At 42.0% G+C, this 27,893-nt stretch overlaps 1 protein-coding gene across 2 annotated transcripts; it reads right to left on the bottom strand.

Annotated features, from left to right (window-relative positions):
* Positions 1-5,094: 5,094 nt before the first annotated feature.
* Positions 5,095-25,397, bottom strand: TNFAIP3 (TNF alpha induced protein 3). Of its 2 annotated transcripts, none has more exons than XM_043963962.1 (9): positions 25,009-25,397; positions 20,137-20,446; positions 15,017-15,207; positions 14,251-14,398; positions 13,874-14,044; positions 13,111-13,291; positions 10,206-11,125; positions 8,134-8,315; positions 5,095-7,128 (listed from the first exon to the last, which is right to left on the bottom strand). In XM_043963962.1, exons 2-9 carry the CDS (start codon positions 20,432-20,434, stop codon positions 6,844-6,846), a joined length of 2,376 nt encoding a protein of 791 aa, XP_043819897.1. In that variant the 5' UTR covers positions 20,435-20,446; positions 25,009-25,397; the 3' UTR covers positions 5,095-6,843. The 2 variants fall into 2 exon arrangements, with proteins under 2 accessions (XP_043819897.1, XP_043819896.1); XM_043963961.1 differs by having other exon boundaries at positions 8,119-8,315; positions 25,009-25,395.
* Between the last annotated feature and the right edge of the window lie 2,496 nt (positions 25,398-27,893).

The raw sequence follows: 27,893 nt of genomic DNA, 5'->3' as shown, positions 1-27,893 counted from the left end.
GAGGAGCTGAGGAAAGATAGGATTGTGAGGTTGTAAGAATTCTGTTCTCAATCTTTCTCTTTCTATATTTCAATAAACCCATAAAAACCTAAACTCATTTTATCAGTGATTTTATTCAGTTTCCCCCAAAACTGGGGGAACAGGTTAGAACCCACATTTAGAATTTTAAATTACACACTTCTCAAGGCATCTAGGAAGCATAGTGGCTAGAGAGAGCATTGTACTTGAAGTCAGGAAGACCTGAATTCAAATTCAGCCTCAGAAGACACTTTTTAGTTGTGTGAATCTGGGCATGTCACAACTTCTATTTGCTTCAGTTTCCTCATCTGTGAAATAGTATCACCTACCTCCTAGTGTTCTTGTGAGTATCAAATGAGATAATATTTATAAAGTGCTTTGCAAACCTTAAAGTAATATTATTATTATTATTATTGAATCCTTTCTCCTCTTGTCCTCGGGCCAATGATATTTTGCTCAATCCCACCCCTGAATTATTCCAACCATCTGCCTCATTTGTTCCTCTTCACATCCTGCTGAATAAAGCTAGAGGAAATTCTGCAACTATGCTGATTAGGTCCACTCTTCCCAACTTTTCCATTGCTGTACTTTTTTTTTTTTTAGTGAGGCAATTGGGGTTAAGTGACTTGCCCAGGGTCACACAGCTAGTAAGTGTTAAGTGTCTGAGGCTGGATTCGAACTCAGGTACTCCTGACTCCAGGGCCGGTGCTCTATCCGCTGCGCCACCTAGCTGCCCCCCCATTGCTGTACTTTCAAAGGCCCCACCATCCTCCTAGTTACTTGGCCTTGCAACCTCAGAGTCGTGCTTAATTTCTCACTCTTACTCACCTCACACATCCAATCTGTAACCAAGTCTTGCCATTTTTACATTCACAACATCTTTCCTATGTGTTCCTACATATGTTCTTTCCGCTCACACAGCCACCAGCCCAATGCAGATCCTTATCAATTAATGTCCAGACCATTTCAATAGCCTCCTGTTTGGTTTCCTACCCAAAGTTTCTCCCTACTCCAGTTCGTCTACCCCTAAGCTGACAAAATAATTTTCCTAAAGTATCACTCTGTTTATGCCAGAACCTTCAGTAGCTCCCTATTACCTCCAGCATCAAATTCAACATCCTCTAATTGTCATATATTGGATCTTGGAGGTCATAGGGAGCTACTTGGAATTTATTGGACGGGGTGGGGTGAGGGGACATGGTTAGACCTATAGTTTAGAAAGATCTATTTGACAGCCCAGCATGGGATGGACTGGAGTGGGGAGAGACTTGAGGCAGAGATATCAACCAGAAGGCTTATCCAGTAGTCTAGCTATGAGGTGATGAGAGCCCAAAGTGGGGTGGTAACAATGTCAGAGGTGGGAAGGGAATATATACAAGAGATGTTGTGGAGGGCAAATTGACAGAACTTGGCCACAGATTGGATATGGACAGATGAGAAAGGATGAGAAGTTTAGGATGACACCTAGGTTGGGAACCTGTGGAAGGCAGGGTGGTGGGATCACCCACAGTAATGGAGAAATTCAGAAGAGGGGAGGATTTGGAAGAAAAGATGCGTTCAGTTTTGGAAATGTTGATATCCAAAAGATGATTACATGATATTCAGCTTTAGATGTCCAACAGGCAGTTGGAGATGTAAGACTGGATAAACCTGTAGATCTGAGAATCATCAGCCTAGAAATGATCATTGAATTCATGGGTGCTGATGAGATTCCTGAGTGAAATAGTATAGAGGGGAAAAGAGAAGAGGGTCGAGGACAGAGCCTTGGTACACACTCAGAGTTAGCAGGTATGATGGAGATGAAGAACCAACAAAGGAGATAGAGGGGAGGATCAGATAGGTAGAAAAGGAGAGGGTGGCTGACAGTGTTAAAGGCTATAGAGAGATCAAGAAGGATGAAGACTGAGAAAAGGCCAGTAGATTTAGCAATTAAGAGATTGTTGGTAACTGTGGAGAAAGTGGTTTCCTTTGAACTGTCAGCTTGGAAGTCGGATGGTGGAGACTTAAGAAAAGAATGAAAGGAAGAAAAGTGGAGTCACTGATTGCAGATGACCTTCTTGAGGAGGTTAGCCACAAAAGGGAGGAGAGTTATGGTATGCTTAGGCTGCAGGAATAAATGGATCAAATGAGGGATTTTGAGAATGAGGGAGAAACATGGGCATATTTGTAGGGGGTAGGGAATCACTTCTGGCTCTTGGCTTCTGTCTATACTCAGCTCAAATCCCACTTTCTGCAAGAGACTTTTTATGCTCTCTCCTCTTATTATACCTTTCCCTTTGACATTACTTTCTGTCTTCTCTGTATCTACGTTCTATGTAGTTATTTTCATGTTGCCTTCTTCTCAGGTTCTTTGTTTTTTCTCTTCTTTGAACTTAGCACAGTGACTGGCTCATAGGAAATGCTTAAAAAATGTGTTGAATGATTTGTTGAATAATTCCAGAGTGAAGTTTTGAAAAGTCGTCATGAATGATGCTTAATGAATAAATTGTCCTAATTTCTCCAATATCTTGTTTTCTAGGACCCTAATCATTTTATTTGCTTTCTCCGGGTCTCTGTCTCTCTGCATTAGGAAATGGAGCCACATACTAGGAAGATAGATAGTCTTTTTTTTTTTTATCCTGGCCTGTAATGAGACAGCCTGAGAAATTTGTAAGAGAATAGGTCTGAAGTCAAAAGCCTCAGGTTCAAATTCTCTACCACATTACCTTTGTCACCTAAGGCAACTCATTTAATCTCTCTGACCTTCAGTTCTCCTAGATCAAGAATGAAGTGGTTGATGGTCCCTTCAAATACTAAATAGCTAATCCTAAGAATAGCTTTCTAAGCATGAAAAATGCCATTTAGGGCAGCTAAGTGGCACAGTGGATAAAGCACCAGTCCTGGATTCGGAGGATCTGAGTTCAAATCCGACTTCAGACACTTGACCTGGTCTAGCTGTGTGACCTGGGGTAAGTCACTTAATCCTCATTGCCCCACAAAAAAAATAAAAAGAAAGAAAGAAAAAGAAAAGAAAAATAAAAATGCCCTTTTTAAAGAATGGAAATTTAGGCTTCAATAATTAGAAGTCATCATGACATTTGAAATATTGCATGATTTATATTATGGGTAGGGATAGAGGTAACAAGACCCATTAGAGATAAAATAAATTAAATTTCTTGATTTAAAAGTGCAAGGATGAGTTCTCTGAACAAAGTTCACACAACTATGCAGGACTTTAGAAGTGTTTTCCGACTCACTGTGCAACAATTTTTCCCTACTGGGAGTGTTTCACTGGGTTCTTAACGTTGGACAGTGGTAATCAAAGCAATGTGGTGGATAGAAAGAGCATGGTCCTGGGATGAGCTGGAAAATGTTTAACAACTGCCTCTTTGAGGGGGAGAGGGGAATGTGTTCATGACCCATTTTTAAGGTTAATCTGCATTATTATCATTTTCTTCATAATTTTCTTAAGTCTAGACAATAAACCAAACCTTAATTTGTAGCATTTTTTAACACTGAAAATTTAGCATTCAGCTCTCTTAAGATGGTTCAAGCTGGCTCTAGCTTATCCCTGGCTAGAAACCTTGACCTTTACTCCTAGCCATGTGACCTTAAGGAGGTCCCAATTTTTCTGAGCTCTAGTTTTCTTATCTATCCAATGAGGAACTTGGATGATGAGATGTCTAATGTCTTCTTTGGCTCTATGACTCTGATTCACAATCAACTGTATTTTTTTGTTTGTTTTTTGTTTTTGTTTTTTGCAGGGCAATGAGGGTTAAGTGACTTGCCCAGGGTCACACAGCTAGTAAGTGTCAAGTGTCTGAGGCTGGATTTGAACTCGGATCCTTCTGAATCCAGAGCTGGTGTTTTATCCACTGTGCCACTTAGCTGCCCTCAATTTATTTATTTACTTGTTTGTTTGTTTATTTATTTTTGTGGGGCAATGGGGGTTAAGTGACTTGCCCAGGGTCACACAGCTAGTAAGTGTCAAGTGTCTGAGGCCAGATTTGAACTCAGGTACTCCTGAATCCAGGGCCGGTGCTCTATCAATCCACTGCGCCACCTAGCTGCCCCCAAATAATTTATTTTTAAAGAAAAGATTGACTTTTCTAAAAAGTTACATTTACTTAATGAGAGCTGAAGAAATTTTAAAAAGGTAAATTAGCATCCTATTATAATCTTAGATGCAAATTTCACATCAGAAAGTTCAAATATTTATGTGTGAGATAAATATTTGAACTTTTTGACATGAACAATTAAAAGTTTTACAAATGAAAAATAATAGTAAAATACTAGGTTAAATGAACACGATAGAACATCATTAGGATTCTTATTTTTATGTTTTAATTTTTGTTTCTTTGGAAAGAAACTAAAAAAAAGGGGGGCGGACAGACAGAAAAAGTAGCTTTCACCAGTGCCAATTACTCAAGAAAGGCAAAGTGTATATGTATCTTTATAGGTAAAGTTTCTCTGTAGGTATGGCCTTCTCACATTTTCAGCCTGGAGTTCCAGAGCAGGGCTTCTTAAACTTTTTTCCACAAATGACCCCTTTTCTACCAAGAAATTTTTACATGATCCCAGGTATATAGATATATAAAATAAGTATACAAATCAAACATGTACTGACAAATATTTTGCAATCCCCGCATCATATGACCTCATATGGGGTTGTGACCCAGTTTAAGCAGCTTTGTTCTAGAGCAAAAATATACATGGCAATCTTTAGCACTAGGGAAATTTCATTTCCTCTTTTGGGAGCAGACCTGATTATGAGACAATAATGATGCAACGTTACATTGACATAAGTGAGATTTGGAAACTTCTTCCTCCTTCTGCTACTTCTGGGAAAAGTTTGGTGGCTTTGTTTCTGATCTACCTGGATCTCTCTGTCCTTGGATATGAAACCTCTCTACCTAATCCCTCAGGAAGCAGCCTCAAGGAGATGGTCATTCAGAGCCCATGACAATATGCCACCCAATTCCTGCCAGGTTTTCCAACCCCATTCCAGTCTCATCTCAGACCGTGGGCAAGTTTCCTCTTACGGCAGCTGGGGAAAAGGGGCCCTTGGCAGTTGTCCCAGAAGAATCACAGTGAGAATTGAATTAATTTACTTTTTATTTCTTCCCTTTTCTGTCAGAAGGGAACCAAAGTGTTTTTTTAGGCAAGAGACATATTGTCACAGTGGTCAAGAATAGTCCAAATTCCACAATAGGAACTGTAATAAATTCATCACCCCCCACAAGAAATTCTATTATTTTACAAATAGAAGAAATGTACATTTAAATAACCAAGAAGTTTATAATAAAATAAATAAAGTAAATCACATGAAAATATTTCAACAATTACAAAGAATAACCTTAGTTTTTACTCCCTTGAAAAAAGGTAGCAAGTCTGATTCTTTTTACAAACTGTGCACGTTGTGCCCAAACAACAACCAAAAAAACAGGTTATTACTTATGTTTTCTCTTATACAGATAGGGCAATATATAATCTAATTATAAAACAATCCCTCATATATAATATAAGGACATATGATTAGTTCTGGAGTCAAGAGAACCTGGGTCCAAACCATGCTTCTTTTGCTTACCACCTGTCTGGCCGCCTCTCTGGGCCTCAATTTCCATGTGTGTACAATCAGAGTTGGACTAGAGAACCCCTGAGGTTCCAGATCTACATCTATGATCCCAAATCAATTATATATGTATACAACTGGCATTCATACCTCACGTCATGTCAATTGCTCTAAGGGGGAGGATAGTGACAACTAAAAAGGCTATGTCATCTACCCCAAATGTTTTGTCTTTAAAAAGGTGCATATTAAGGGGAAAAAAAAGAGCAGCTTTTTTTTTTTTCCTCATTTCACCTCCTATTTCTCCTTGTCACTTAGATTCAGCAGCTATTGATTGATTCCAGAATCCATGAACAGGTCCACTTTTGTCATATTCCATGTGACAGGAACCAGCAGATAAGGGAAAAGAATACTTGGCAGGCTCCTGCCTCTCCTTGGAGACATTTTCTCCCTGAGCTTGCTTGAGCATCCCCTGGAAGGTCTTTTAACCAGGAGAATCCAGGTTCAAATCCAGGAGACTTGCTGCTGCTGGAGTTGTTGCTCAATCGTGTCTGACTCTACGACCCTGTTTGGGGCTTTCTCTGCAAAGGTAATGGAGTGGTCTGCCATTTCCTCCAGCTTATTTGACAGATGAGACAAAGAGAATTAAGTGACTTGGCCAAGGTCACACAGCAAGTCTCTGAGGCTGGATTTGAACTCAGGAAGATGAGTCTTCCTCACTCCAGGGCCTGTGCTCCATCCACTGCACCACCTAGCTGCCCATGAGACTAACTGAGCTGGGGGCTAAGGCAAAAGGAGATTCAGCATTCTACATGCTTTCCAATGTGTATCTCTGCCCTGTAACATCAGATAGGACTCGCAAGGTGAGAGGGAGGTATTCACACCCAAAAGTACAAGTTATGTGTCCAGGTACAGTGGGCATTCCAGGTTTCGCCATGTCCCCAAGTCTTAGGATGTGGAAACAGTATGAACTCATAGCAGGGGGGTGGCCTTAGGGTGATCCTAGAAATCAACAACTGCCAAACGCAAGACTTTGTACCCTAGGGCAGAAGGTTAATTTTTCTAGAGGTGCCCTGGATCCCACAATCCTCGGGTGACCAGATCTGCTGCCAGACCCCTGGTGAACGGCTTCCTCTCCTATACTAAAACTTCCTTAGTATACCCGATTCCAGGGGCCAGCCCTCAAGCGAAACAGCTCAATGTTTACAGGACATCACCATTTTGGCCCCCCAAGAAAGTGTTCTTTCATGTCTGGGAGGTGGTCTGGCTAGTTTCCATTAGCCATATAGCTGTTTGAACTGATAGCACTCATTGCAATAGCCATTACACTTGGTGTTGCCAAAGTGGTCACAGGCTGGGGCTCGGCAGCGTTGCTTGGGCAGTTCTTCTGTCGTGGGCTCCCCTCTGTGGATGCCAGGCCCCAGTCGCTGATTATGTCGCTGACACTCCGTACACAGCTCTTCCCCTCTGTGGGCCACAAAATTCTTACATGCCGCTTTGGCACATTTTTTCCTCTGAGAGGTCTGGGTTGTTCGCTGAATGTCTCGGCACTGGCTGGATCTCTGAATGGAAAAATTCAAAAGAATGGTCAGTTTGTAAAGCCCAAGAAAGAAACAAATAGAATTCATTTGACTTTTTTCCTGGGGCATTCTGAATTTATCATCACCATTATCTTTCTTTTCCAGGACAATGTGGAAAAATACTCATGGGCTGATTTTCACGTAAAGGTCTTTAAAAGTAGAAAACTAAAATTCCCACCTTTTCAGTGCCAATAAAGACCAAAGGGGATTCTATAAGGCAGGATGGTTTCCTCAAATCTTTATTTGTAACACAGATCCTGCCAAGCTGTAGCTTTTGAGGGAACAGTAGCAGGGGCAAAGAGTTTACTGTTACTTTACACAGCTTTGCTATCCTGTCAGCTCTCTGTGTCATGTACCATAGCAGGGACACATGAAAAAAACTCTAACTTCTTCACTCCTCTGAATAATTGTGGGTCACATAAAAACACGAGCCTTGGTCTTCTGATTAATAAAGCCCCACCCCTCTCCCACCCCCCTATAAGCACCTTCCTACAACTTTGAAAGCCACTACACAACCAGTGAAGTTTTCCCCTCACCACTCCAATTAGGAGGCAATTGGCATGCTGGTTACTTCTGATCCTGTCTCCCAATGCTAACACGGGCAATTATTGAGAATGAGTGTTGACCAGTCACTGAGGGGTCTGCCCCAATCTACATGGATCCACAGTGGAATTATCTTGAAATGTCATATTGTGTGTCGGGAAGGCTCCACATTTTTTTTGAAAATGAGGGCTAAAGCTAATTCCAGCCAGGAGAATTTGCCCTGACTTACTGTGCTTCAATAATGCCCAACTGGGAAGGTGCTGCCAGGATAAATTTTGAGACTTATTTGCAGTAAGGGAATTAATTCCCTCAAGGGTTTGTGGTGTATTTTCTTTTCTTTTTTTTGTAACTCTTTGGGAAAGAAAGTACACTGCCCTAATGGGCTTAAGGACCTCCTGTGGGTAGGGCTGGCCACCATCTCCTATGTACCTCTGATTGTCTCACCAGCTGTTCTTCAGTCCTTTTCGCTTCGTGAAATCTCTGGTTCTGGGCTTCGATGAAACATTTCTGACAGTATCCCTCAAACAAGGTACTGCCGAGTGTGCCGCATTCTCTCCCTAGGCAGGGAATGGCATTCTGGAATCTAGAGGCTGAGGGATCAGTCTGACCAGAAGCAGGGGGGTCACCTGGAATGAAACAGATGCCGGTCACTATTGGACAACTAAGCAGTTACGAAGATGTGAGGATTACAAAAGTAAATCAATTCCAAATGCAGACTGCAGCTTGTAAAGAAGGAAACTGGAGTATAACCATCTTGCTATAATTAGATAGCAAACCTCCCCCCCCCCCAAAAGAGGATAAATGATACTTTTGGAACATTCTTTTCATAAATAAAGCCCTACTTTTTGATAAAGCACAGAGAGCTTTCTAAAGAAAAAAGATCTCTAAAAAGTTTCTGCATAGCCTTCAGACATTCAAAAATGATCAAGGGGGAGGGGAGGTGGAACTGGGTAGACAAATCCACTGGCTATATATTTCCGTATAGCCAACAAGCTCTTTTTTTTTTCTTTACATTTCTCTCTCTCTCTCTTTTTTTGGTGAGGCAATTGGGGTTAAGTGACTTGCCCAGGGTCACACAGCTAGGACTAGCAGGACTAGCCTCTTCAAGGAAAGCCACTCTCCTCCCTTAATCCAATCTAATTTGGTATTTCTTAAGCCTCTGCTATGGGCAAGGCACAGTGCTGGGTTCTGGGATCCAAAGGTAAAACAAATGAAAAAGCCAGTTCCTGCTTTCACGTTTTCATTTTGATTGGTTCCTATCCCTTCTTTTGGGGTTGCTAGAGTGCTGGGCCTCTGGTCAAGAAGACTCATCTTCCTGAGTTCAAATCTGACCTTAGACCCTTATTAGCTGTGTTAACCCTGTTTGCCTCAGTTTTCTCATCTGTAAAATGAGCTGCAGAATGAATGGCAAACCACTCCAGTATCTCTGCCAAGAAAACCCCAAATGGAGTGGCAGAGTCAGACATGACTGAACAACAGCATCCCTTCTCCTGAGTATCCTCTGGATAGAAGTTTTATCAATGTTGACTTTTTGGGAAATTGTCAGGTTGAAATCACAAAAGAGAGAAAGACAATATATTTTACTACATGAATGTGTTTTCATTCTCATCCTCATGACATCATTTATGTAATGCTTTGGACTTGGTAACCCCCTTGCATCATGCTCATCTCCTTTTTCTGAAGATATGCCCATGTTTCTCCTTAATGGCATAAAGTATACAATCTAGTTGTAACCCAAGGCCATAATCATGTGGAACTACTATTTCTCAACAGAATTATTTTGGTTTTTAAAAATTCTTTTATTCTTTTTTCTTGTGGGGCAATGAGGATTAAGTGACTTGTCCAAGGTCACACAGCTAGTAAGTGTCAAGTGTCTGAGGCTGGATTTGAACTCAGGTCCTCCTAAATCCAGGGCCAGTGCTCTATCCACTGTGCCACCTACCTGCCCCCTTCGACAGAATTATTTTGATTAGAATCAGAATTGCTTCCACCTAGTTGAAATTCAGGAAACTTAGGGCAAATTCATTTCCAATTTTATATTTAGGTTAAGAGAATACCAATTTTCTGCTCCCCTTCTATCCCTAAACTTCTACTGCTTCCTTGAGTTTAGCCAAAACAGTATTTAATAGGTCATCTTGTATCTAGCCAACAATGCCTGCTGTGAGACCCGGATTGTTTCCCTTTCTTTGGGTTGTGATAGAATTGCAAAGATAGGCGATCTCTGTCAAAGCCACTTAGCCACATGTGAATGGCTCTGCAAACCTTAAAACACAACATAAATGACAGCTATTTTTTAAAAAATGATATCACAGGGGCAGCTAGGTGGCGCAGTGGATAAAGCACTAGCCCTGGAGTCAGGAGGACCTGAGTTCAAATCCCTCCTCAGACACTTGACACTTAACTAGCTGTGTGACCCTGGGCAAGTCACTTAACCCCAATTGCCTCACCAAAAAAAAAAAAAAGAAAAAGAAAGGAAACAAATAAAATGATATCACAGGATACATAGTTCTACTTACGGCTATTTTCTTGATATTCGATGAAACACAGTGTACAAAAGCCTCGGTTTTCTGGAGTCCCAAAGTATATGCAACCAGCTTTTCGGCATTTACTCGTTCCAGTCCTCTTCTCCAGATTCTGTCCAGCCTGGGAGATAGCTCCGGAAGAGGCCTCGTGACCAGTTCTGCGGCAGGGGTGCTGATGGATACTCTGGCTTAGCTGCAAGGGATCAGAGAATGATCTCTGATGGTAGGAAGGAGGGAAACTGGAGCTGATGACAGGGGAAGGTTCTGTAGGCCGTTTGAAGCAAGTGCTACAAATGCCATTAAAGGTCCTGGTGACATCCTGGTGACACGCCTGACACTTCCCAGGATCCAAAGGCCTGTGGTTGCTCAGGTCACAGCCAGGATTGAGCTGCCGAGTATTATGACACCGTTCACAGAAGCCATTGTGCTGCACATTTAAGGTGAAAGGACAACCGGGGCTTTTGCATTTCATTGCAGTTGTTTCACTAAACAGAAAGAGGTTGGGAGCGGTCGGGGGCGCAGAGTGAGGTCCCACTGCTGGTGATTCCTCAGGCTTCCACCCAGCAGGCTCACAAGTTTCCCCCGGAGAAGTGCCCAGGCCTATACCCATGAGTTTCTCCACCCCTGGCTTAGAGTTCTGTTTTCTTGGTTTATTTTGGGTATTTTGCCGCCTCTCGGAGCACTCGTGGCAAAAAGGCTGAGTGTTCACAGACATGAAGAAAGGACAGTTTGGGGTTTCACATTTGACTTCCATGAGGGAGAGCTGGGGCAGGTGGGCTTCCAGCCCATTCCTAGCATGGACCTCTCCGGGATTAAGCTCAGCATTCTCCTGCCACTTCTTGTACTCATGCTGAACGAGCTCAAAGTAATCTTCTACCAGATTGATCTCTTTGGGCAAGTTGGCTTCATCCAACCTAGAGACCAAGAAAAAAGGACAGCATTTATAACATTGACCTGTAGGGCAAGAATCAAGACAGATAATTTGCCAGGATAAGCATTATACAACTGGCTGAAAGTGAATACTATATTATAGGACCTTCATTTCCAAAATGCCCTCAATGAATCCCCTGACAAGTATTTTGTATGGGTCTGATCAGCCACAGTGTAAGTTCTAACATAGTGATGTCATTTTGAGAACAAAAGACAACCAACCAACCAATCGACCAACCATACATCTCAGTGCCCTAGAGTGCTGAGGGGAAAACAAAGGTTGGTTTCAGTCACTTGAGAGTTAACTCCACCCCCCACAAAAATCTTCCATATATCAAAATATGTCAAAAATATATTTTAAAAATGTTGAGTTCCTGAAACCCAAAATTACCTTCATATTTCAAATGCATCTATTTTGCTTCCCTTTGTCCGTGTCTATTAGTGACCATGGTGGTCACTAATAAATAGGCATGGTCCTTAGGCACTCTCTGCTTTTATATGCCTCTAATTTGGGGAAGGGTTTTGCACTAGTTTGTCAGTTTCTTAACACTGGGACACTGGTTCCATCTCTCTGGTTCCTACTCTCATTGCGATCTCTTACTTATATCTAAAATCTTCAGGGAGAAACAGGGATTTCTCTAACTTCAATTCAATTCAATTTGATTTGACAGGCATTTATTACATATTTTCTATGTACCAGGCACTATTTGGAGCCCTGGGGATAAAAAAGACATAAGTGAAATAGCTCCTGTCTTTAGGAGCTTATGTTCTTCTGGGGGGACACAACATTTACAGGGAAAGTAAATACAAAACACAGAAAAGTAATGTTGAGGGGCAGGCAAAGAACTGATAACTGTGAAAATCAGGAAAGGCCTCACGTTGGGCTTGGAATTGGAACAGGACCTCAAAGGAAGGAGCCAAGGCTTCCCAGAGAAAGAGGCTAGGAGGGACAGCATTTCTGTGTTAAATCTGAACCACGCTTACAATGTACAATTGGGGCTTGTCTGGCCCCCCTTTGGTCTAGTGACAATTATGTGAATGCTATAAAAATCACCCCAAGATCTCCACCCAGGGACTTGTGAACCTTCATTTCTGGAACCAATCAAAGTATGATGACAGAAGAGAAGATAAGGAGACTGTACCAGTCTCTCTGTCTCTCTCTGTGTCTCTCTCTCTGTCCCAAATCAAGCAGGAGAGGAAATATAGATTATATACTGTAAAGTGAAGCAACTTTGAAAGACCAAAGAACTCACATCAATACAGTAACCAACTACAATTCCACAGGACCAATATGAACCATGCTACTACCCACCTCCTAAAAAGTGATGGATTCAAGATATTGAATGAGACATACATTTTTGGACAGAGCTAATGTGGGAACTGTTTGGTGTGACTATGCATATTTGTTAAAAAGGGTTTAATTTCCCTCTTTTTTCCCCAGATGGAGGAGGGTCAGAAGGAGAAAAATTACTTGTTAATGGAAAAAATAAAATAAAATGTGGGTTGTATTTGTTCTTTGTATACCTGATTTATGAAAGGCTATTATTTCCAGGAATTTCTATGATGGTTTAAAGAATATATAAATATTCTAAATAAATATACATCTAATATATAATATAAATAGTCTAAATAAATATGTAAATATATAAAGTCCATCAAAGTAGGAATTAAAACTGAATCTGACTAAAATACATTTTTAAAAAGTTTCTCAGTGACTCTTCTTGTTCAAATATGCTACCTGAAACTGGTTTGCACTGCCTGAATCTAAGCTTAAGAATCAATCATATAGCATTCCTAATTCATTCACACCTCCAAAAGAATGCAATGGGTCAGTCCTCATTTTATTTCTCAGCGGAGAGAGGGAGATTCCAACAAACTAAGGCTCCACTTCAGGGGGGAGGTTGCTTGAGTATATTCTTAGGATAAAGCATAAAAATGCTAAACAAAGCACCTGAGAGAAGTCACTTACTTTGCAGCATTGATTAAATGAGTTGTCCCATGGTCCCAGCCTTGCACAGGGATTTCTACCACTGTCAAGTACTCTTTGAGTAGCTTCTCTTTCATCTCTGCTTCTGGCTCTGTTAGAAAATGAACCTTCAAGTCCTCAAACCTTCCTCGATCTCTGTTAACAAGTGGAACAGCTCTGATTTCTGAGGAGAAATGACACGGACATTTTACTCTACTCAGTGGGTTGGTGCATGAAATCATAAATATGCTAAGAACATTTCTGCATAAACAGTACACTAGAAAAGAGTGCTAGGTTTGGAGTCAGAGGACCTGGCTTCAAGTCCTGACCCTGTTACTTTATTAAGTGATCTTAGGCAAGTCACTTAACTTCTTGGGCCTCAGTTTCTTCAACTGTAAAATGAGGGCTTCTGAGGTCCCTTCCAGCATGAACAAATGGGGGGTTGAGGAGAGTGTTGCTTAAAACCCAAATCGCTTAACTGGCAAAAAGGACTCTAATTCTGCTTCTGTTCTGTTTACTTCCAACCCTCAGATGGAATTCTAACAGGAGCATAATTTAAAGAACTCTTCTGCTTCTTTTCAGAAATACTCCACTGTTTTTAGGTAAAGCAAGCATTGTATTTACCTGATGATGTGATAATTAACAAACATTTTGAAAGACATATTTTCATTTAAATCAGGAATGCAACAACTCCGAACAAGAATGGAGACAATTAGCACTACCGTTTAAAATAAGCTGAGTTTAAGTCATAGCTTAATTTTCCTACCAGGTCCGCTGTCCTTTAGAGTGACCAGTGGTGCAAAGTGCTGGCTGTTATAACCAAGGACGATGGGATATCTATAACACTCCTGGGCAGGCCAATGGAGAGGCAAATAAATTCCACCAACTTTCAAAGGAGCAAAACTGGAACCAGATTCCAAGCTTCTCAGCATTTTGTCTGTGTAGGAAAAGAGGAGGAAAAAAATAAACCAATGAGACTTAGGCACACCAAATGACTTTCAACTATTCACTGCTATGGCACTAGGCCAATATAGCTTTTTTCTTTTTTTCATCACAGGAAATACAGTGAAATTTTAGACTATATCTCATCGATTAAAAGGTACTCTGATTAAAACACCTCTACTGAAATCATATGATTCTCACCTGAAATAACAATAATTGGCCTTCTGAGGATGTTAGAAAGAACAAATATGTGGATTTCTTCAAGTGAATTATATTGAAGCCCACCCCGGGCCGCTGATGTATCTGTGGATGCCATTTTGATAAGATTGTCCCACTCTTCATTCCAATTCTAAGGAAAAAATAAAAAGGTAATTTAACATAATTTTTCCCCCCTCTCCCTTACACCAGTTTATGTGTATTCATTTGTACCACTCGGTTTTACTTTTCATCTTCTCTATAAAAATCATTTAAATACCCTAACAGTCTTTCTCCCTCTCCACCCCCATCATTTTTTTTCTTTTTCTTTTCCTTTCGACTTTTTCCATTCAAACTCAAAACTGAAGCCACTTATGGAGCTGTGAGGGAAGCTGGGGACATCTACCTTTAAAAACCTTGAAGTGACATAAGATTAAAAACCTTCATCCAGATTGTCCACAAAAATTCCATACTCGTGACTTGGAGAGAGATGAGCTGGATTATATATAACATGCCTGAATCTGAGTCACTGGCTCAATAATGCATGTAAGGGCAATGACACATGAAAAGCAGGAGAGACTGCTGAAAAAAAAAAAAAGCCATCCTCCTTGGAGATTCTTCTCTTCTATGAGGGATCCGAGGCAGGAATTCGGACACCATAAGGTCATCTGAGACAACTGTGCCCTGCCTGCTCTGCCTTCCCTCCCCCACAAACATGCACAGAGAATTAACCACTTAGTATTTCCCTCGGAGCACACTTTACTCTTCTTACCCTGGTGTCATAACGGAGGCCTGTTTCCACAAATTCTTGGGATTTCAGAGACTCCAGCTGCCAACGGAATTTGAAGTTGCGGATATCAGTCTCCCTCAGGGTGCTGTATAGTGCCTTCCTCAGGACCAAGTCAGTGTCCTGAACACCCCACATATACTGTGATGCAGCGTGCATGAGGCAATTCCCATCCCCTAGGGAAAAGAGCACATACACTGTGAGCACCCTTCATTGACACTTACATGAAAATGATGAGAAGCGGGAAGGACCGAGAAAAGAAGAGGAATTTGTTTAGGAAATGCTTTCCAGGACAAATGGGGTTTAGTCTTTGAGCTATGGATTTTAATCAACTGCTTGATTAGTCAACAAGCATTTATTGAACTATATGCCAGGCATTAGGTGTCTGTTATTTAAATCATCTCCCCCAGGACCACTGCTAACATTTCACTGTTAGAATAGTGAGGGGAAGGGGGGCAGCTAGGTGGCACAGTGGATAAAGCACTGGCCCTGGATTCAGGAGGACCTGAGTTCAAATCCAGCCTCAGACATTTGACACTTAACTAGCTGTGTGACCTTGGGCAAGTCACTTAACCCTCATTGCCCCACCAAAAAAAAAAAAAATAGTGAGGGGAGGGAGGCTGTTTTTTGTTTAGTTTAGTTTTTTCGTGGGGAGAAGGAAGGGGATTCTTCTTTAATGAAATGGATACCCCAAATTTATCTTTAATAAAGGTAATAGTACAGAGAGGACTGACCCCCAGAGATTGGCTCTGGCCAATGAACCTTTGTGGTCATTACAGGAACAGAGATTTAGAGTCCAATCTTCTCATTTTATAGATGAGAAACTGAGGCAGAGAGGTTAAGAGAGTCATACAACAAGTAAGTGCCTAAGGCAACAGTTAAATTCCAGTCTGATTCCGAGTTCAGTGCTCTATCTACTACGGTCACCTAACTCCCTCAGTTTCTTAATTTGTAAAATAAGGAGCTTAGACTGGATAATAGTCATGACATAAATGCTGTGCTTTAAGGTTTGCCAAGCAAATGCATGATCTCATTTCATCCTCATGACAACCCTGCAAAGAAGGTGCTTACAGGCATTATTATCTCCCATTTTCTAGGTGAGGAAACAGGCTAAGTGAATTGATCAAAGGATTTGCTGGGAGCCATAAAACCAGGGCTCTCTCCACTATGCCACTCTGTCACACCTTAGAGAACACCTTGAGATGATTCCCAAATTGTGCCCTTTCAGCTTTTTCATCCTGGGCAGTGACATAGGGGCTTTATAATTCCAAGGGCAAAGGCATTGGGTGAACATACAAATATCAGGAAGCAGTCCTGGCTTTTCTTACCAGGCATGGGACTGGGATTGCTGGTGAGTCACGTTGAAGTGACTTGGCTATATCACTTTACCCTCGATCCCAGGGAGTTTCCTCTCATTCGTAATGTAGGGCTGACAAGACAAAGCTGCCCCACAGGAATGTTGTGTGGTGCTTGTTTCTTCAGCAAATGGCAAAGTACTTATTTAAATGCCCAGCTCCTCATTAAAAACCATAACTAACGTGCCATGGAAATATGGGTTTGAAAATCCCTCGGGACAAAACAGCCTGTGCTCCCAGCAATCAGGGTTGAAGTGTTGAAGGCACTATTTCCAAGAAAGGGGACTATGACTATTTTTTGGGGGGGGCAATGAGGGTTAAGTGACTTGCCCAGGGTCACACAGCTAGTTAAGTGTTAAGTGTCTGAGGCCTGATTTGAACTCAGGTACTCCTGAATCCAGGGCTGGTGCTTTATCCACTACACCACCTAGCTGCCCCTGATTGTGACTATTTTTTTTTTTTTTAGTGAGGCAATTGGGGTTAAGTGACTTGCCCAGGGTCACACAGCTAGTAAGTGTTGAGTGTCTGAGGCCGGATTTGAACTCAGGTACTCCTGACTCCAGGGCCAGTGCTCTATCCACTGCACCACCTAGCTGCCCCGACTGTGACTATTTTTAAAAGGCATTCTTTGGGGACTACTCAAAAGAAGAAAATCATAAATTCCTTATGGACCTTGCATTTTCTCAAACTCTCAAGTAATAAACACTTCAGGGAAAATCATCATAAGCTGCACAGTGCTTGACATTGAATATGTGTTTCATTTGCTGTATTAAATTGAGACAATCACCCACAAGCGCCGGATCCTTAATTATTTGAGAAGCCCACAGTTGCTTAAAACCAAGATAAACTGTTTTCTGATGTGGCTAGGCCAACAGTTTTGAAGTCTCATAATATTTTCATCCTGATCAAGTTTTTCAAAGTACTTAGACAGACCTTAAACTGACATTCTTTCTGTTCCCTTATTTATTTATTTGTTTTGTTTTGTTTTGGTTGTTGGTATTGTTGTTTTTTAAATCATGAACATTATACAGAAAGTCTGGCTAAACAAACATCCAGACAAATAAACGGAAAAGGATCACTTAAGTCTTGCGTCTAGGCCAGAAGTGTGGCAACTATTACATTCTGTTGAAATTTCCCCTTTGCAAAATCTAGAGCAAAGATAAGGCTTTTTTTTTTTCCTTGTTCTTACTTTCAGTTCTTTATTGAGACTCACCAGTACAAAATTCCCTCAGTAACACTTGGAATTCCCCAGTGCCAAGTTATTTGACTAGCAATTGAGCAACTGCTATTGTACTTTTTGTTCTGGTGTGTAGACATTTAAACTGTGAAGCGCATACTGGACTTTCCAAGTGGGTGTGGTTAGGGTGAGCTGGAATAGGCCTATTCATTATACAAGTGAAATCGCAGCAGCCAATAGACGCTGGAATTTTTCGCATGAAGTTTCAATTTTATACCACCTACTCCCTTCCTCATTCACTCTAGTCTCATATCCCCAAATGCAAACATTGTGAATCACCTACCCTCTCTTTCCCCTCCACTTCCAAACAATTCAGTATCTTTATATAATCCATCCTATAGGTTAGGTTAGGGGGAAAAATCTGTATTACTCAAAATGGCATTTGTTCTGATTCTATTTTTCTTTCTGAATACCTCTCCTCCCTTTTTCAGACCTAATAGAATTTTCATAATGAGGTTGGGGGGAAGAGGAGGGAAGGAAAAATAAGCAACTGTAACCTTAAAAAAAAAGCCTAAAAACGTCTTTGCCTAGAGAATACCACCCCAATTCCTACAAGCAGGTATGCTCATATCTCTTCTAAAGTAAATGCAGTTTATGAAAATGCTTTAATCAAAAGAAAACATTTCCCATGCACTTTTCCCTCAAGAAAATGAAGCACAACCAACAAATCTGAGTCAATCCACAAATACCTACTATGCGGGAAGTACTCCCTACTAAGCATTGTTTGGTGTTTCACAAACTCCTAATTCTGCAAGGCCACTCCCCTTCCTCAATCCCCACCCATTCCTATGACTCCATCCCTCCTGGTAATGAATGAGAAGGCAAATGAAAACCACTTCCCAGTGAGGCAGGAGATACTGCATCCTGGCTTGATTCCCACTTAACATCACTGATGAAAACGATTTGTGTCTGTCTACCAGAACAAAACCCATTCTCTATTAGGAGCTGTGTAGAAAAACAATCCATCTCACTTTCTCCATGACAACAACTAATGCAGTATCACCTGGGGAGAGTAGAAAGACATGGTCTTGGAGTCAGGTAAGACCTAGGTTCAGAAACTGCCTCAGGTCCTTAACTAGCTATGTACCCACAGCTGTGTCATTGAACTTCTCTGAGTCTCACTCTTCTCATCTGTAAAATGGGAATAATAACTCCAGCATCTATCCCCTAAGGGTTATAAAGATCAAATGAAATAATGTATGCTTTTTTTTTTAGAAAGTGGTTTGTGAACCTTAGTACACTACATACATTTCAACTATTATCATTGTTATTGATGTCCTTAAAAGGTATTTATCCATAGAACATTCCCAGTCAAAGATGCTGAATATTGAAGCTGTTTCATCTCTGGATAACTGCCTTTTCACAATGGTCATCAAGCATCAATGTCCTCTATTCTTACCAGTAAGGTTATACTAATTTTAGCAATATTACTGATGATAGGAAATAACTGCGCTTCCGGCTTCTTACCCAGGAATAAGAATCCTATTTAGCCTGCTTTCTAGCAGTCATAGTATGTATCCACAGACTGCAATGTCTACATTCACATCAAGAAACTATCCAAACAACCAAACCATGTTTAGAGAAACAGCAAAAGCTAACCAGAAATAATTTAAAACTAAGTAAAAAACTTAAATTGTGAACCTGCTATGTTTTTTAAGGAGACTCTATCAGCAGCCTAAAAGGGGAGAAGGGGAAATAAAATATGCCAGGAAGAAAGATCACAAGCAACAACCAATGGAAAACAGCTCAAATATGGGGAAAATCTAACATGCTTCTATTATTTCTTAAGAGAAGAGTAAGAAATCAGCAGTAGATTTAAAGCTAGAAGAGACCTCAGAACAGCAGTTCTTAACCTGGGCATCATAGACCAAGGCTATGTGGATAGAATTCAGGGGGTTCATGAACATGGATAACCTCCAAAAAGGTTAAGAGCTTGCCTTTTGATGCCACTGCAGCAGCAGAGCTTAAGGAGAAAGCTGGCAAGATGCTGAAAACCATGAGCCCTCCACCTTTGTATGTGCCAAAGTACACATTAAATTCTTTGTATAAATAATCGGTCTTTCCTCGATAGGGCTTAGAGCTCTGTAAAACCTTGTTTACTGGAGCCACAATGGGCATTTTTTTACAGGTGGTAAACTGGATGTACAAAACCAGGTAGATGATTTGCCCAAGGTCACATATTACTGTAAGTGCCCCAGTTCAATTGTCTTAACCCTCCAAGTGCTCTCTACTCCAACACATTTCATTGCTTTATAAAACATAACACAAAACAAAGACACCTCGCATTATAGATGACACTCCTTACTGAGGTTTCCATGCCAGCTGAATCATCCAGTTAGGCATTTTACATTTGATTATAATGGAGGGTTAGCTATTGCACATAAACACAACCACGTGGGAGACCCATCTTGTCAAAGTGTCACCCCCCCAAAAAAAACCCCTTAATTAGAATACTTTTACTTGGAGCCCCAGGATCTACCCAAATTCATATCTGGAAGAGATGCCAAACTCACCGTTCGTTTTCAGTGCCACAAGCTTCCTAACTTCCCGGCACCAGTTGAGCTTTCTCTGGCTTTCTAGTGAAGTTTGGATGCTCCTGTCAATTAGAGCGACAAGGATAAACTCCCGGAATTGAGGACAAAACTGACAAGTCCTGAACATCTCCACTGTATATCTATGCATGGTCTTAAAGTGATAAATGATCCCATTGGTTGGCTTGACAATATCTTCAGGGGTTCTCTCTCTTATCTTCACAGCTTTTCTCATGTTGCTCAGAAACAAAGCCTGGGGAAGAACCTGCTGTTCAGCCATGTTGTAAAATACCTGAGAAGGAAAAAAAGCAAAATCAAAACCAATCTATTAGGCTAGTCTTAATATATACTCTGATACATCTACCCATAGGAAATCAGAGTTTGAATCTTGTCATTACCCTAACAGGGAGGCAACAGATTTGAATCCTTGTCACCTCTATTCCCAAGATGCTTGTTGGTAGTATTGGAAGTTTTACTCACACTGGACTATTGCAAGTTACATCACTTTTAAAGATTAACCTATACAAGAGTAGGAAGGAGGAGAGTAGGCATTGAGGAGGAGGGGAATAACCCATGTTTAAGTAATGCCTGTCATACAGCCAATCCCGCCTGTGAGCAAAGGTACACAATATGTGTCTCATCTTTGGTTCTGACTCTGATGCAGGGGAATGAGGTTCACAGAGAACCAACTACTCTGAACCATAAAACATCAACGGAGGAACTCAGTGTAGCCACTGGCTGCCGATAGGCCCACCCCCAAGTAACAACCAAGAGATCCTATCACTGCTAAGCTGTTGGTATTTAGAACTTAAGCCTTGTGTTTCTTTACTGCAATGGAAAGTGAAAACAATGCATTCTTAAAAGCAGCAGGTATATTGATCATCTCTTCTTTACAGGGCATGAGTGAAACATTTATAAGGAAATCTGAGGTTCGATGCCATCAAAAACCACTGATGATGAAAATCTCTTCTTTCTCTTAAAAACAATACCTGATATTTTCCCCCATGACTGTTTAAAGTCAGCAGCTATTTATTTTTTAAAACTTTTTCCAAGTTCATAGATTTAGAGCTGGGTGGAAGAGAACCTTAGAGAAGCCACTTAGCCCAACCCCCTCACTTTTTAGATGAGGAAACTGAGGTCCAGAGAGGTGGAGTGACTTGCCTACAATCACATAAGCTGTAAGTGACTTGGGGAGGAATTGAACCTAGGTTCCCTGAGTCTAAAGCCAGTATTCTTTCTACTGTAGCAGACTGTTTCCCATCTCCATTCCCTATGTCTTTGGAGCTTAGAATTACATACTCCTCTGAAGTTATGCTCTTATTATTAAAAGTATTATTAGCTCCCATTTTACAGAAGAGAAAACTGAGGAAGAGCAAGGCTAACTGGCCATGGTGCACAGTCGGGAATCATGAGGGCCAAGGCAGTGTAGTTTTCCTGACTTCCCTAGTCCTGCAATCTTATTTACTATGTCATGCCATCTTCCCGATCAATCAACAAGTATTCCTTATGTGCTGGCATGATTCTGGGTGTTGGGGGTAAAAGTACAATGAATGCAACAATTCCTACTTTCAAGGAGATTAAATTTCTAGCATACTAGAAATCACTGTATAGAGTAAGCAGTCAATAATGCCTTGGAACATCCTGGGATCCCTCAGGAAGAACCTCAGGTCCCACACTGGTCACTAATAATTTAGTACTTGTAATAGTTAAAATTGGAGTTCACTTATTACTCAGCTCTAAATCAATAAAACTGGCTGCTTGTACTCCAGACACCAACTAGTGGCTGCGCGTCACTCTCTCTTCTTCACCCCCAGGGGCCTTCATGCCTGATCAAACAGTACAAGAAAATGAGGGCCCTGAAGAGGAAATGGAAAGAACTTTTAGAACCTTTAGCAGGGATGCAACTTAAAACATAAGAAAGATGAAGAAGCGGTGAGGCCAGTAAAGATTAACTTCTAGCTGGGATGAAGTTAGGTTCTAGCTATCAAGCCACTTCTGGCTGACAAGCCAACTGGGATGCAAGCACCAGGTGTTTTCATCGCTCCCCTTTCCCCATCATCATCACATCTCACTTTAAAAAAAGACAATAAAAAACCCCAAACATTTTCCAAACATCCTGGTATTTCCTCAGGTAGTTCCAAAGTATCTCCCTTTCTTTATATAACTCTTGAACCTCCAAGGTGTCAAAGATATGCATCAAGAAAGAGTTGGCTCTGGTCCTATATCAAGAAAACCTTTCCACTGCAGTCTTCCAATGCTGAGAACTAATCTACCCTCTAAGACAAATATACATACATCTTAGAGGTGTTGACCCTTACTTTCTACCTTGGTCTATCAAAATGCACAAGCTATTAACTAATGCAGACATCTGCTACCCTAGAGGATTTCAAAATGCTGGTGATCACTATGAACCCTGATACTTCTTTCATTATTGTTACTATAAATCATGAAAGGTTTTTCTCCAGTGGAATTTTTTTCAGTTCATTTCAATTTCAATTTCAATTTGACATTGCAATATGTGACTTCAGGAGAAGAATTCTTCCTTCCCTTAGCCAAACATGAGAGTGATTTTCTCTTGGTAGCAGCAAGGAGGCCAAAGAATGGCACATAATAATACAACATATACAAGTGTGGTAGAAATGGGTCTTTCAAAATGTCCTTGATTTCTCCATCAGAACTGTTTATAAAACTCATTGACCTGAAAGGAAAATACGATGGCATGAAATCTATTGGAGAGAGGAGGTCTGAGCTTGCATCCTGGCTTCCACTCTGTGTGACCCAGCACAAGTCACTTGCACTATTTGGATCTCAGCTTTATCTATTAAAAGGGAACAAATGATGACCTCTCTCACAGAAGGGCTCTGAGCAAAATGACTCTTTTTGTGTGTATGTGTGTGTGTGTGGCAATGAGGGTTAAGTGACTTGCCCAGGGGTCACACAGCTAGTAAGTGTCAAGTGTCTGAGGCTGGATTTGAACTCAGGTCCTCCTGAATCCAGGGCCAGTGCTTTATCCACTGTACCACCTAGCTGCCCCAAAAATGCTTTTTAATCTCAGAAAACAGGTGAAGAATACTTTGTTTTTATTCACTGCTTCTTCTAGTCCTAAAGATCTCTCTAGGTCTTCCTTAAACTGTGAGAGTCAAAATACATCCATATAAAACCCATTCAAACCTCAATTTTCAAGAACATAAAGCAACTCAATCATAACTATGGGCCTTCATCCTCCAAAACTACCCACTGAAACAAATGAAAATACACTGCTCCAAGTTTCCAGTTCTTGGACCTCTCTGCACATGGGGACACATAGTAAACATTTCTTAAAAAAAAAAAAAAGACTTATATACTGGTCAGAGAAGAAATAGTTTTGTGACGATGTCAAAAATGATGTGATGTTTTGTAATATTTCTTTGACTCATTTCACAAAAATTTCCCCAAATTCTGTCACTGGGAACTACAAAATTCTTTAGAAGTTATTCATCTCTAGAGGCCTCCTCTCTTTTTTCCTTTTGGTTTTTCTTTTTTTTTTTTCGATTTTGTACAGGTGTTTTGGTGTGTGACATGGAAATCTGTAAGTTATTTATCAACAAAAACTCAAATTCCATTTTTGGAAAAGACTAATCCAAAGCTGTAAAATTCCCAAATTGTACTCTGAGAACTGCTAGAGGGCAGAAGCAAGCACATTAAACCAGAAGAATATATGAATCATTGTTTGGACTATATTTTGATCTTCTTTGACTCCCTTACAGGATGCCTTACACTTAGCATGGTCGTTGAATAAATGCATGAAGGTATAATTGTGCCTCAGTTTCCTCATAGGCAATCATTCCTTTTCTTTTATTCCAATATTAAACTTTTGTCATTACTTTTAAATCTTTCACTGTTCAGTGGTCTCAGACTTCAGGGCTATTTATTACTGTTTCTTTAATCAGGTAGAATGACAAACAGCTCTCAAAGACCATGGCTTTTGAACCAGACTGGTTTCACTAAGAAAAACAGTTCTGCAAGCAGGGAGATTTGGATTCAAACCAATCCAAGGGAGCTAAGCTTCATTCTTAATACCCTAGCTTTCCTGAAGAGGCCAGGTGGCAGGATGTGGGACAACCAAGCCTGATAAAGCTGGCTAACGGAGGGGTGGGACTGGAGCAGAGTTATTTAAATATCTCCTGAACCTTTCCACAGCTGGAACTAATAACAACAACAACAGCAACAACAATAATAATGTCAACTCTGTCTGCCACACAATCCTAAAACACCCGGCAGCTAAGGCCTGGGGAAATGAGTGTAAAATTTTGCTGTCATTTCCAATACATTATCCTTTATTTATATTCTGCACAATAGAGAAGGCCTGATTCTACATGTTCTCTGTAGCCCTTTGCAGAAAATGAGTTTTTTTCTGCTTCGAGTAGCAGAGCGATATTTTTAAGCGCAAAATTTTAATAGCATCTAAAGTCAGTTTAATTGAACGACTATGACCGACATCCTGTCCATTGCAGTTAAAGGTCTCCGAATCATCTTTAAGTTATCTTAAAGGTGCAGACCTCTGCAATAATCCAGAAGTGCACCCTCCCTTCCCACCCCACCCCCCACCCCCCAACATCTTTGCAGCAAGCACAGGCAACCTCCCCCAGCCCTGCCCTCCTCCTCTCCCCATCCCATCACCACAAGCTGCAAGCAATATGCTCGCTGTCAAGCAACAAAGCTCAGGGTCACTGTCTGTGCCAAACTCGTGCGGCCAGACCAAGAGCCAAACTCACGGCTAACAACTAATCGCGCCCGAGACTCCGCAATGGCCTAAGGCGGCTTCGCCCCGAATCCTGGAAGGTTGGGGGGGGGGGAGAGAAAGACCGGGGTTACCTTAGTGCAGCAGGAGTGAGCGCCCAACGAAATGCAAAAGTCCCGAATTAATGCACGAGAAGGTTGGCAGCATTCGTAAAAGCAGCGGTGGCGGGGCGCTCCATGGGCATCTTGAAGCTAGCAGGCTGGCTCGCGGTGCAAAGGGTTGCGCTAGTCCCGGCCGGCCGACCTGCCTGCCTCGGTCCCCGGCCGAGCTGAGGCTGCTACTGCTGTTGGAGGATGTCTCTCCACCACCGCCGGCCTCCTCTCCCAGCTGCTCCACCCCCACCAGCTCCTAGCTGGACTTGAAGCAAACGACTGCGCAAGTTCTCTTTTTCCTTTCTTTCAGCCGGGTAATATATGAGCTCGGGGATTTCCAGCAGGCTCTGGGACTTTCCGACATGTGACTGTGACGCCCAGCGGCGGCTCTCTGCAAAGCACTCTGACCAGGGGCAGGAGGGAGTGTGCAAAGGGAGCCCGGCGCAGGCGAGCGCGAGCCCGCAAGGAGCGCGCCGCGCCGGTCGCTGGCCGCCAGGGGGCTCCCGGACCGCGGCGGGGTGGGGGGGGGGGGGGTGTTCGGGTCGGCCGGGACGAAGAAATCTCTCCACCTTCAAACCCCGGGGTTGTCCCCGCGTGACTCAACCTGGGCATTTCGGAAGCGCCCGCCCAACGTCATATCCATGTGGAAATCGCGGTGATGGGAATAAAGGCTGTTCTTTTTTTTGTCGTCGTTTTTCTATAAAAAAGAATAAAAATCACCTACTTGGGAGAAGAAAAAAAAAGGTGGAGGGAGGGGAAAACATAGAAAGAAACCCTCGGTTCCGCCCACTCACTCACCCACTGATTAAGGCCTTCCCAGGGGTGGCCGTGGGATGCTTGCTCGGGAAGGGCCCTCGATGCTCGCATTTAACTTGTGGGGAATCCAGGAACCATCGGGGGCTGTTTGGGTAAAGGAGAGGGTCCCAGTCCCTCCCTCCTCTTCATCACGGCTTTCCAGCCGGCAGTCCCCGCAGCCTCCCCCTCCCCCTTCTCCCCCCACTCCCGGTACTGAGTTCTCCCAGATTTCATCCCTCCTGGCTTGTGGGTGCTCCAGCCCTATGGGGCAAAATGGGGGGGGGGCATTTGTCTACAGCATCTCTCCCTCCCTCCTTCTTGTCGCTGAATCCCAGTCCATATTTCTGGACTGTCACCCCAGGTCATCAAGCTGCCCCACTGTAACCCCCCTCGCCCCCACCCAACGGCACCCCATACTTTCAAACCTTTTTTTGACCTCCAAGCAGCCCTGTATCGTCTTCCTTAGAAAAACCCCAGCTAGTGACTGATAAATTTATTGGAGACAGAGACGGGGACTGTGATATGACTGATAGAGGGAACTGCCGCAAGAGGAAACTCCCTCTACCAATGCAGGTTAGCACCTTCTCTGCAGTTTATAATCTAAGACTTGCCCAGAGCACTGAGTGACTTGCCCAAGGTAAAGCAGCCAGACGTGCAGGCAAGACTTGATCCTTCTAGCATCAGCATCATCGTCATCATAGTCCTTGTCTGTTGTCATGGTCACCATCATTCTAGGCAGAATAGTTTAGAAGCCGTGAACATCTAGGCTTAAATTCTGCCTAAGGGACATACTGAGTGTGACCCAGGTCCAAGTCATGTAACCTCTAGGCAAAGTTGAAGAGGAAGTGTTACCTGTATTGACAGAGGGAATTTTTCACCAGGGAGTTCTCTTATATTGATGCAATCAGAGATCCAATATCTTAGGGCAGTTAGGTGGGGAAGTGGATAGAGCACTGGCCCTGAAGTTGAGAGGGACCTGAGTTTAAATCTCACTTCAGACAGTTTACTAGCTGTGTGACCCTAGGCAAGTAGCTTAACCCCAATTGCCTTGAACATCTGGGGGCCATCAGCTCTCCTTCACTTAAATCCAATTCACTGAAAGTCATGACATCACCTGAAGGACCAACAATTCAGTATCTATCATAATTGTTATTATTATTATTATTATTTTGAGAGGCAATGAGGGTTAAGTGACTTGCCCAGGGTCACACAGCTAGTAAGTGTTAAGTGTCTGACGCTGGCTTTGAACTCTGGTCTTCCTGAATCCAGGGCCGGTGCTTTATCCACTGCGCCACCTAGCTGCTCCCATAACTGTTATTATTATTGGTAGTAGCAGTATAATAATATTTCTGTAGAGGCCACAGAACACTTTTAAGCATCATTAATCAATCATTATTTGTTAAGTGGCTACTATGTGTCAAGCACTATGCTAAGCACTGAGGATACAAAAAGAGGCAAAAGACTATCCCTGCTCTCAAGAAGCTTTTAATCTAATGGAGGAGACAACACGCCAAAAAATATATGCAGTTATATACAAGGTAAGTAGGAAATAATTAACAAAGGGAAGGCACTTGAATTAAGAGGTATGGGAAAGCCTTCCTGCAAAAGGTAGGGTTTTAGTTGGACTTGAAGGAAGCGGGGGAGTCAGTAGAGGAGTTGAGTAGGGAGAGCATCCCAAGCATGGAGGATAGTCTGAGAAAATGCCCCAGCCAAGAGATGGTATGTTTTGTTGGTGGAACAGCCAGGAGGCCAATGTTACTGGATTAAAATGTATCTAATGGGGAATAGGGCAGATGAAGACTGAAAAGATGGGAGTTTTGAATGCCAAGTACCAAATTTTGTTTTTGATCTTGGAGGTCATAGGGAGCTAATGGTATTTACAGAGTCAGGGAGTGGCTTGGTTGGACCTGCACTTTAGGAAAATCACTTTGGTAGCTGAATAGAAGATGGATTAGAATGGAGAAAGACTTGAGGCACACAGACCCACAAGCAGTCTATTGCATAATCCAGGCATGAAGTGATGATGGCCACTACCAGAGTGGTGGTAGTGTCAGAGAGAGGGGGGCATATAT

The sequence above is a fragment of the Dromiciops gliroides genome, chromosome 4 (assembly GCF_019393635.1).
Source record: "Dromiciops gliroides isolate mDroGli1 chromosome 4, mDroGli1.pri, whole genome shotgun sequence".
Taxonomy (NCBI): Eukaryota; Metazoa; Chordata; class Mammalia; order Microbiotheria; family Microbiotheriidae; genus Dromiciops; species Dromiciops gliroides.
This window is presented reverse-complemented; position numbering and strand designations above follow the sequence as displayed.

Excerpts from the sequence above, each read along its gene's own strand:
- TNFAIP3 (XM_043963961.1), bottom strand. The coding sequence starts at position 20,434 with ATGGCTGAACAGCAGGTTCTTCCCCAGGCTTTGTTTCTGAGCAACATG. Across the intron at positions 15,208-20,136 it reads TGTGGCACTGAAAACGAACG|GGGATGGGAATTGCCTCATG; the intron begins GTGAGTTTGGCA and ends TCTTTTCCCTAG. Across the intron at positions 13,292-13,873 it reads TCTAAAGGACAGCGGACCTG|AAATCAGAGCTGTTCCACTT; the intron begins GTAGGAAAATTA and ends ATTTCTCCTCAG.